This window comes from Salvelinus sp. IW2-2015, linkage group LG4q.1:29, assembly GCF_002910315.2.
Source record: "Salvelinus sp. IW2-2015 linkage group LG4q.1:29, ASM291031v2, whole genome shotgun sequence".
Lineage (NCBI taxonomy): Eukaryota > Metazoa > Chordata > Actinopteri > Salmoniformes > Salmonidae > Salvelinus > Salvelinus sp. IW2-2015.
In genome coordinates, this window is record NC_036842.1 from 57,637,526 (window position 1) to 57,648,722 (window position 11,197).

At 44.6% G+C, this 11,197-nt stretch overlaps 1 protein-coding gene across 1 annotated transcript in view; it reads right to left on the bottom strand.

Annotated features, from left to right (window-relative positions):
* Positions 1–11,197, bottom strand: part of LOC111960961 (potassium voltage-gated channel subfamily KQT member 1-like) — a 249,406-nt gene that overhangs the window by 208,263 nt on the left and 29,946 nt on the right. Inside the window, exons 7-9 of the mRNA XM_070443012.1 lie at positions 9,281–9,391; positions 8,934–9,029; positions 7,503–7,631 (exon numbers count right to left, since the gene is read on the bottom strand). Coding sequence (XP_070299113.1) covers positions 7,503–7,631; positions 8,934–9,029; positions 9,281–9,391 — 336 coding nt within the window. The remainder of the gene's footprint in view (positions 1–7,502; positions 7,632–8,933; positions 9,030–9,280; positions 9,392–11,197) is intronic.

Consider the following 11,197-nt stretch of genomic DNA (forward strand, 5'->3'; position numbering starts at 1 on the left):
CCGCTTCCACGTTGGGTGACAACGTTTCGGCCAGTACTTGCAATGCCAGATCAACGTTTACTGGCCACGTACATGCATGCCAGCATCAACGTTACTGGCAGTACAGCAATGCAGATAACGTTTACTGGCCGTACATGCAATGCCCACATCAACGTTTACTGGCCAGTATGCATCCAGCTCAACGTTTACTGGCCAGTTAACAGAAAGCCAGCATCAAACGTTTACTGGCCATGTACTGCATATGCCAGCCAATAACGTTTACTGCGCAAGTACATGGAATGCCAGCATCAACAGTTTACACTGGCCAGTTACAATGCTATATGCCAGCATCAACGTTTACTGGCGCAGTACACTGGAAATGCCAGCATCAACGTTTTACTGGCAGTACATGCAATGCCAGCATCAACGTTTACTGGCCAGTACATGGAATGCCAGCCTCAAACTGTTTACTGGCCAGTACATGGAATGCCAGCATCAACGTTTACTGGCCAGTACATGGAATGCCAGGATCAACGTTTACTGGCCAGTACATGGAATGCCAGCATCAACGTTTAATGCCGTACATGAAGTGCCAGCATCATTACTGCCTAACATGGAATGCCAGCATCAAGTACTGGCCTACATGGAATGCTAGCATCACGTTTACTGCACGTACTGGATGCCAGCATCAACGTTTAACTGGCCAGTACTGAATGCCAGCATCAACGTTTACTGGCGTACATGAATGCAGATCAACGTACTGGCCAGTACATGGAATGCCAGCATAGCAAATGAGGAATAAATGACAAGTGATAGTGCTAAAACAACTCTAAAGTGCAGCCAAAACACAAACAACTTGTTTATCATACGGAGCATAGTGAAGGGCACATGCACTCTTACCCGTTTATTCCCACAGGACAGGAAGTGACCACATAAACCTGACCATGACCTCCTGCCCTAATGCACGATGCTGAGTTTGTGTTCAGGACAGTCCTGGTGATGCTCTTCTCGTGTTCTGTCTCTGTCTTCAGAGAAGCGCCCCAAGAGGAACTGAAGATGGTTCGTGACAACGGCTCCTGACCATCACTGGAGAGAAGAGGATGTATATTCTCAGATCACCTTCGACCACATTGAGGGATGAAGACGAGCGAAGAGGTCCCCTTATTTCTGGAGAACAGCCAGGTACTGGACAGTACTGGAAGGAACAGGTTCTTTACAGTTGGTCATCTTACAGACGCTCTAATGTTTGGCTAAGTGAAGATAGATTCCACTGGAAACAGATGTCATTTCAAAACGTCTAGTTTGATTCATTTTGGTTGAGTTGTCAACTAACATGAATTCGACGTGAAATCAACAAAAACTAGTCACGCGGTCACTGGAGTAGGTTAAAAGTTGGGTGAAAAAAATTGAAATTCCTTACGTTGCTGACATTTAGCAAATATAATCCGTTTCCCACGTTAATTCATGTCATCACATAGATTTTATTGCTGAAATGATGTGGAACCAACATGATTCAACCAGTTTTTGCCCAGTTGGATACTGCCATAGGCGTTTTTTACATGAATTGCACTATAACAATGAGAACGGTGCCACAAACTGTTGGTCCTACATAAACTGTCCCAACAGCAGAGCTTTCTTTTCAGCACCATGCATTGAATCCTTACCACTGTTACACCTGAAAAAGGATTTGCCAGTAGATTGACAGACTTGATTGCATGACGATGGCTGCTTGTCTAGCTTGCTAGCTAAGAATTTGAAAGTATGATGTTGACATGATCAGTCCAGTCAAAGCTACTGTAGATATACCGTGATTTGACGTAATTTTAACTGTGGCCAATGACCTTGAGCCTCTTGGATGGGCACTTCTAATGTAAGTCTCGGCAGACACCCAAGGCTTGCATTTTCGAGCTGTCTGCCCGTAGATTTTGTGTGGTGACGTAGTGTCCACATGAGTGACCATTGAATCTATCGAACCATTGAATCTATATTTTGACCTGACATTTTTACATCTAAGGTAACGCCAAGTAATTTGTCTCTCAACTTGTTCAACAGACACACCATTCATTACCAAGATTCAGCTTTGTACAATACAATGCTCTTAGTTTTAGAGATGTTCAGGACCAGTTTATCTCAATGCAAAACAGACTGCAAACTCTTTGTTAAGGGTTTCAGTGACTTCATTGGCTATGGTTGCTGCTGCGTATATGGTTGAATTCATCAGCAAAATGCAAAAATTTCAGTAAAAAATATATTGTATGCTTTGTGTGTTTACCCTGTTGATTTGGACGGGTGGTCAGGCACTGGACGAAGAGAGAAACATTTGTGTGGCACAGTTGGAGTCCTCTGTTTAAATTCAAGCAGTGCTGTAGAGATATGAGTTGAGGAGTAATTAGCAATTATTCCTTGGTAGTAGAGGATAGTTCAAACCTGAGGATATTATGTGCTTATCTCAGCTATTTACCATTCAGTTGAATGCTCAAGGTGTAAATTGTAAGTAACAGTGAATGTGTTTAAATGTACAGTACAGTATGTCATGTGCGTGGGAACGACACAGTAACGATTTGAAGAATGCTCTGCCTATCGATGGTAAGGCTCTGAGTTGTTGGGTTGGTGAGTGGTGTGATTCTCTCTCTTCCCCATAGAGGGAGAGAAGAGGGAGGTTTGTGTAGCTGGTAACAGGGCTTGAATGTCAGTCAGTCAGTCAGAAGAGAGGAACAGGGGCCTGGGATAGAAAGACAGACACAAGATGGCTGCCACGTGGCTGGGTTAGGCTCCAGCACAACAGGGCCAGGCAGATGGAAGTCATTAGAGTCAACTGGTGATTAGAGTTCATGTATACTGTACAAGCGCTTTTACTGCTCCACTGTCCGCATCACTGCATCAAGACACTCACACTTTGATTGATTTACCTGAAGGAAATGCCAGAAAAGTACTCAAATAGGTGTTGTGTCAAGAGTCATATCGAAAGCTAGGTGTTTTGTGTTGAATCAATGGTACATTCCGCAGATGTTGCATTCAGTTACTTAGTATTCACTTACTGATGTTGCTACACTAGACCATTGCACACCAGTAGTACGGAGCGGGGGGGGGGGGGGACTTTCTGTGTAAACCCCGCCAATGAATCGTCCAGGCTGGAGGTTTAATAAGTGTGCTTTAGCAGTTTTTCCTGTCAAAGCACATAATCATAAAAGGAGGGAGCAGGATATTAACACAGAAACGTAACCAGCAGAGAAAGGAGATATGGGGGAAATGCATGTTGGTTTGGTGCTTATTTTGAGGGATTGTAACGGTAGATATGAACAGGACACATGTCTTACTGCCTTTGAACTTTAGAGGGGAAAAAACATATTGTCAAGTTGCATGTATTTTGAGGCTAGTTAGTGGAGAAAGCTTTTGAAAGGCTGTCTGTTGATGTCATAAAGACATTTAAGTAGCCATGCTCACCATACTCTCATGAGCATGTTGTCACTAATGATAATGTTTAAATTCCAGGCAGCATGGTGTGCGTGTGATAAAATACAGATATCTTGCAGCTTCAACTGTCTCTGTGAGATCATGGTGTTTAAAAAAGGTTACTTATCTGCGAAACAACTGTTAACAGTTTTCTTGTTGATGAAAAGTGTCGTTGGAACAGCAATGACATTGCCTCGCTATATATTAAGAGTTTGGTTGGTATGCTGAAATCTAAGTTTATCTGTATTTTCAGACTCTCAAAAGTGGTTAGTGTTGAGAAGAGTCGTATCGCTGGGGCGCAGGTGACCTAGTGTTTAGAGCGTTGACTGGTAACCGAAAGGTTGCAAGATTGAATCCCCAGGCTGACAGGTAAAGAATCTGTCGTTCTGCCTGCGAACGGAGGCAGTTAACCCCTGTTCCTAGGCCGTCATGAATTTGTTCTTAACTGACTTGCCTAGTTAATAAAGGTAAAAATAATTTTTACATCCATGCCATTGGTTGTGTTGATTTTGATTCCTTTATATACCGTATGTAAATTAAGGCAGGGGTTTTTGAGCACATCATTTTGAGAAGTTCTTTCTTTTCCTCTTCAATCGTCACCGCGGATGCTCAGACAAACAGGTGACGCCTCACCTCTCTACGCTAAGACACCATCTCCTACTTGACTCCATGACCTCCAGTCTTCGTGATGCACTTCAGTTCCAACTCACTCCGTTTCAGGCTCATCTTTGTCCCTTTAAGAGATCCTCTGTGTTAATCATTATTTTTATTTTTTTTCCCACTACCTAGACAGTATTTTTTAATTAGACTGGAGTTTGTCCCAACCGCACTCCCTCCTCTCCTCTCTACCAGCCTAGCCTGGGTGTTTTCTTTTCTGGCTGTCCTGCCAACACCAGTCGGGGTGAGGCTGGGTAGGCCGGGGGCCGGGGACTCACCGGGGAACAGGGGGGACTAGGAGGGAGGTTGGGGTGATAAGCGGACTTGTGGAGCTCACAGTGGTCAGAATTAAACTGGGCATTGTTTGATTTAGTCAACGTCCCGGCTTATCACTCCACTTATCTGTCTGGCCCTCTGGCCCAAGCTGCCGGTCTGTGGAATCTCAATTTTCAATGGGGCGCTCTCTTTCCAGGCTGTCACTCTCTCTCTCCCTCTCTCGCTCTTTGTCTCTCTTCTCTCTCTCTCTGTCACTCTGTCTGTCACTCTCTCTGTCTCCCTCTTTCTGCCCACCCCACCATCTCTCGCTCTCTGGCCTGCTTGTTTTCATTCTCTGGTGCTCCTAACCCAGTGTGTTTGCTTCTGACAGGGCCAAATATTAATAAGCCTGCAGTGTTTTTGTAGCAGATAGCCGGCTCGCCGTCCCGGTCCCACTGAATGAGAGAGAAGTGGAGGAGCTGCACAGTACCCCCTGTCCTTACTTTCCCTCTCTCTTTCTCTTCCCTTTCCCTCTCCCCCTTCTTCTCGCTCACTATTTCTCCTTCTGTCTCTATCTGTGTCTCTCTACCTCTCCCCCTCTCTCTCTGTCTACCGCTCCTCTCTTTCTCCCTCTCTCTCTTCTCTACTCTTGCACCCCCCCCCCCCCCCCGCTCTTCTTGTCTGTGTGAGTGGGTCTAAAGTAACAGTGTAGCCGAAGCTTCGGGCTGAACAATGTTAAACACAACTGGATGGTAAAGTCCAGAGGTTCAGTTGCCTTTGCTTGGTTGGAGTGGTCAGCCAGTTCCTGGAACCCATTTTCTCTTCCATTCTTTATGAACTATGCTGACTGTTGGACTGTAGCTAGTTCCCTACAAACTTCACTGTGCATGGTTTTTAGCTGCACTAACAACTGTAGCGGTTCGAAAGAGATGTTACCAATCATCATCTTCGAAGACTAAAAACCTCTTCTTGGTGTGATGATACCATTCAGTGACATCCTGACTAGTCAATTCAAGTATACAGCATATATTTTTCACTGTGTTTGTTCCACCTGTTTCTCACACTCTTTTCTCTCTTGTTTTCTTTCTTTCTTTTTCTTTCTTTCTTTCTTTCTTTCCTTCTTCTTTCTTTCTTTCTTTCTTTTTCTTTCTTCTTTCTTATTGTTTCTTCTTGACTCCAGGCGTTCAGCACTCATGGTCCTCTTTCAATCTGAGCTGTCCTGCTCTCCAGGTAGACCCTCACACTTCCCTCAATGTCTATCCTTTACTTTTTCAATTAACCTATTTTATTCTTAACTTTAGTAAATCGGAAGCTGCATTGAACTGACTCCTTGAGTATATCATCAAAGACTCTTGTATTGTCTCCCACAGATAAAGAAAACATGGACGGCTCTTCCTTGGACATCTCCCGAGCGAGCAGTTTGTGTGATGACATGGCCTATTCAGCGAGGACATCCTTTTAACCGTGGTGACAGACAGACAGCACAGTGAGTACCTAACTACCCCTCCATCCGTCACTCACTACAGTAACATCTGTGCCGTTCATCAACCCTACAGCCATTGTATTGTACCCATGCTCTTGTTCTTATTAATGTATTAATCCATACCAATAGACACCTCCCTGCCTCTTACCCAGGCCCATCCCTATCCGTACGGTATAAAGCCTTTTGATAGGCCAAAGAGCCTCCTGTCAATGTAAAGAGCTGCTCTGTTCAACTCCGAGAGGTTAAAGGCCTCTTGAGTGCTTGAACCCCTGGTTGTTACCAACGGTATAGAAGGGTTAACCCTGAGTTGGAGAAAAACAGTCCCGTTTGTTTGGACATGTTTGTAAGAAAGTATTCACACCCCTTGACTTTTTATACTCATTTGGTTATGTTACAAAGTGGGGGGGGGGAAATGAATTGTCATTTTTGTCAACGACACCACACCAATACTTTTGTATGTCAAATTGAAAAAAACATGGTAAAAAAAATGTAGAAAAAATATAACACTAATATATCTTCATTAGATAAGTAATTAAACCACCTGATCCAATGCATGTTAGAGTACCTTTGGTGTAAACGTTGATGCTGCATTGCATAACCATTCATAATGCTGATGCCCCATTATTTGCTTTGTAAGCAATGATTCGTGCACACTTAAAACCTCTTCAAATAATACATTTCTGACATTTCAATTTGTTGGTCAAAGCTACCTGCACTATAGCATGGTGACTTAGGCCATGTCTTCTAATCTGTGCAGGTTTAGCTGAGGTCAAAGCTCTTTGAGTCTCTGAATGCCTCCGGACCTTCATTGTGCTCCACTCCATCTCCCAGAACAAGCTTTATAGACTGACTGCTTTATAGAAACGGAATTATTTTTACTCAGTGACAGACACACAGTCTCCTGCCATTGACTGGCCCACAGTCCTGTCCAAATACCAGAATGTGCCTGAATTCTGAATGACTCATTAGGAACAGAAGGGAGAGGGATAGAGGAGAGTGAGAGAGAAGGAGAAAAGTCACATGCAGAAACAGAAAGGGACGGAAGCAGCCTTCACTCTCCCTAATATGTGTGGGTTCAATGCTAAACAAAGATTTTTTTGTTGTTGTTCTACCAACACAAAGGTTTACTCCCATGAGAAAGGCAGCGGTGACATCATCTCAACTGACTGTGTCTTTGTGTGGGGAGACAAAGGCCTGGAGTCATCCTGGTGGCTCACTGGCTCAGGCCTCGAGGGGTAGGGGGTATGTGGTGTGGGTGGGGGCTGCTGACTGGGGAAAGGGAGTGGATGGGGTGCTTAACTTGTTCTTTCACAGTCAGTTCCATGCCCTAAGCACCACCACACAGCTAATGTAGTTAAGTTAAAAATCACATTGTCGAAGGGGATAATACTAGGTCTGTCAGCCAGATGGATGGCTCATATCCCCACTAAACATATTTTCTTCTGAGGGCAGCTCTCTTTCTGTCATCTCTGGAAATTGAGATGGGATGCATGTGCACCGAGCGACGGGTTGCCCCGATATATTAGCTGTTGATTGATGAAGCAGCTATAGTGCATCGGTGGAATGCAGAGGCAAACTGTTGCTTCACTCTGAACAGGGTTAAAGGTACATAATGTGTGTATACTCCTACTGTATTTTTTATTTTTAATAACTGAAGAAGTAATGCAGTTTTTACCTTGTTTCTGAGGTTTGGGCTGTTGTTTTCAGAACTCATGGTAGGGATGTAGTCTCCGGTGAGGACGTACATTTTCCAGGTGGCAGGACAGCCTTCTGGTTTCTCTGCTACATAGCACCGCCACAGCGTCTGAGGGAGGATGGAGACAAACAGTGAACCAGCGTGATAAATGTTTGAATCACATCATTGACCAGGGTAAACCCAGCGGGTGAGCTGATCACCTGGACATTTTCTCAGCGCTAGGTAGAAGTTGGCCTTAGGCACAGATCTGGAATCAGACCTTTCCAAACCTTAACCAATAAGTGGCGAACAGCTTACAGTCTGMCAGTACAACACCGTGCTCTGACAGAGACAACTCTTCCCTGTTTCACAACCACAGCCTGGCATTATTTGGTGAAAAATAATTTTTAGCTCCGCACCATCATCCTCGTCATCGTCATGTTTATTCAGTGTCTCTATGTTTCTAAATGTCACCACAATAAGGATTATCTTTCTAAATGCAGCTGTGGGCTTCTGTGTATGTTCAATGTGATCCTTGTGATGGCCAGCTCTAGGCAAATAAAACCGGCTGCTATTTGCCTGTCGTCTCTGTCTGGGAGAGAACGGGACAGGACCGCTCACCTTTTCCAGGACATGGCAGGAATATGCAGACTACAAACACTGCTACTCCTCTAATTGTACTAGACCGCTTTTTGAAGTTTTACATTGGCAAGATCTGGAGGGAACAAATGCGTTCTGTAAAGGATCGAATTCGGGAGATTTTGTGGTCTTGGACATGTTTTAATTCAACCTGTCTGACCTGCTAGCCTGGAGTTGCTACATGAGTGCACTAAATCAAAGATGATGTGCGTCCAACCAGACCAGCCCAGACAAGCCCAGCTCCTACACTCTTAGAAAAAAGCTGTCCCCATAGGAGAACCATTTTTGGTACCAAGTAGAACCATTTTGGGTTCCATGTAGAACCCTCTGTGGAAAGTGTTCCCAATGGAACCCCAAACCAATTGTAATTGGAACCAAAATGGTTCTACCAGGAACCAACAAGGGTTCTTCAAAGGGTTCTCCTATGGACACAGCCGAAGAACGATTTTAGGTGTCTAGATAGCACCTTTTTTTGTAAGAGTGTAGAGAGGTTCAATGGTCTACAGTACGTCCCATATGCCATTACTCTGTTTAAGCTCTAAGTATACACTCTTTACTATACATGTTCTCTCCTATCCACGGCTGTTAAGATCCCAGACAGGACAGAGTGAGTGATTGACTGGTGTCTGTCTGTCTGTCTGTCTGTCTGTCTGTCTGTCTGTCTGTCTGTCTGTCTGTCTGTCTGTCTGTCTGTCTGTCTGTCTGTCTGTCTGTCTGTCTGTCTGTCTGTCTGACTGTCTGACTGTCTGACTGTCTGACTGACTGACTGACTGTGTCTCAGTCAGTCAGTACCTGGATTAGTGAGGCTGCAGCCGGGATCTGTCTGTTGAAATGTTTCTGTCTTTGTTTCTGCTGTACCTTCAGAGCAAAGCCCGAGCCCAGTATACCCTGGGGAGATAGAGAGGTATAGAGAGATAGAGATAGAGAGAGAGAGAGAGAGAGAGAGAGAGAGAGAGAGAGAGAGAGAGAGAGAGAGAGAGAGAGAGAGAGAGACATCACAACACTGTGAAAAGGACCTGGAGCTGCACACTGAGGCAACAGACAACACAGTATTGATGGAAGATAATAGTGTGTATTATGTACACATAATGCTATTTAGGTTGTTAAGGAGGAAGAGGAGGTAGAGGAGAGGTAATTACTGCAGGAAGAGCGAAGAAGGAGATGGCGAAGACACTGAAGCAGGCGGCGATGGCCTTCCCTATCCACGTCTGAGGAACCTTGTCCCCATAGCCAATGGTGGTCACCGTCACCTGGGAACAAAGACAGTAGAGATGGGATGATACTCCACGTTAGGGAAAACAAGGCAATGTTTCCACACACTGACTTTATTTTTATTCACATGATAATTTCCTAGTATATATTTATAACATTTACATATCCATTTAACTGTCAACTAAAGAAGTTAAAATCGTTTTTAACGCGTTTCTAATAATGAGCTGCTTGGTTGTAAAGAGGTCATTGAACACAGTGCTTTCACAGCTCCTTCAGCTTGGCGATAACAACAAGGGCCAGATCACGAAGAGAAAGTTCATCAGACTTATTGGCCCCGCTCCATATCTGTCACTATTCAACAGTTGAACTTCACTCAATAGGAATACAATTCTGACTGGGACTAATCCACGGTGAAGGGAGGAATTCGGCCGAGCGGGAGAGGAAAACAAATCCCCCTGCATTTGCATGTACAATCACTCTGAAAGCTGAGCCAATTGTGACACATTGAGAGAAGCACTTGGCTTACAGTGGAGTGTCTTTGGGGCGCCGTGTGACCATGTGCTGTGTGCTGACACAAAGAGGGTGATGTAAGGTGAGATACTTAAAAGGCTTTGGGAGTAAAGAGGAAGAAGCCGAGTAGGAGGGAGGGAGAGAGGGGGTGGTTAATCCTCATCTACAACTTGTATGACTAAACAATAGGCCTGACACCAGTGTGGAATAGTCCACTCAACATCACCCCCGCATTCAAACCCCAGGGCCCAGTTTTTCAAAAGTTATCTATCTGGATGTATTAATCATAGAAATAGAATGAAAGTCCCCATTCAAGTCAATGATTTGTCCGTTCTATTCATTGTATTTCTATGCATGCAACTTCTATGCATGTAACATGTAACCTTTGAAAAACTGGGCCCTAGTGTAAGCGCTGCAATCCAGGTGTGTGGCGAAGCCTCTACATGTCTTCACACAGGTCAAACAGACCATCTTGAGTTCTCACTGGGGCAAGGTCTATTTCTCCCTCTCTATGTGTAAGTATGTTTCATTGCCATACCACACAGGCCATCCTATGGTTCATAGTAAACACCACAGACCCTATGTGTGGCATCACACCATAAACMAAGTTAATGTATATGGCACACTGCTGCTCTCGCTCTCTCTTCCCCTATCCTTCCTGAAATCAATCACTTTTCTGTCTCTCTTCAAATATCTTTTCTCAGAGGTTGAGCAGAGTGGTGGTGAAGCTCCGGATCAAACACCCTTCCTTGAACAACCTCCGTCTGCTTGGGTGGACTGAGTGTGAGAGGCGGATGAGAGAAGAGACGGGGAATATGAATCATGCCATTGGCCCGTGGGCTCATTGGCCCGTGGGCTCTGGGCCCGTCCTACAGCTGTGCCCTGCACATCCCACAATTGAAAACAGGCTGACAGGAGAACGTTGGGACAACACACACACACACACACACACACACACCACACACACACAACACACACACACACACACACCACACACACACACACACCACACACAACCACACACACACACACACACACCAGAGTTGAGTGACCAACGCTATTGCACGGATATCACAAGTTCAAGTTCACGATCTGTGAAAACAAAGGAGAGCAAAGTGCCTAATTGGGCTGTTTTGTTCATTGTGGGCTGCGAGACACAAAAAAACTGTTTTTTCTTGGTTTTCATTGGCACCTGAACATTCTAATCTCATCAACAAAAAGGCTGCTTTTCTTCTTGGTTTCATTGGGGCACCAGAACGGTTCCAACTGCTCATCAAAAAACGCTTTTCTCTTGGTTTTCATTGGTACAATGAACCATTCACTACTGCTCATCA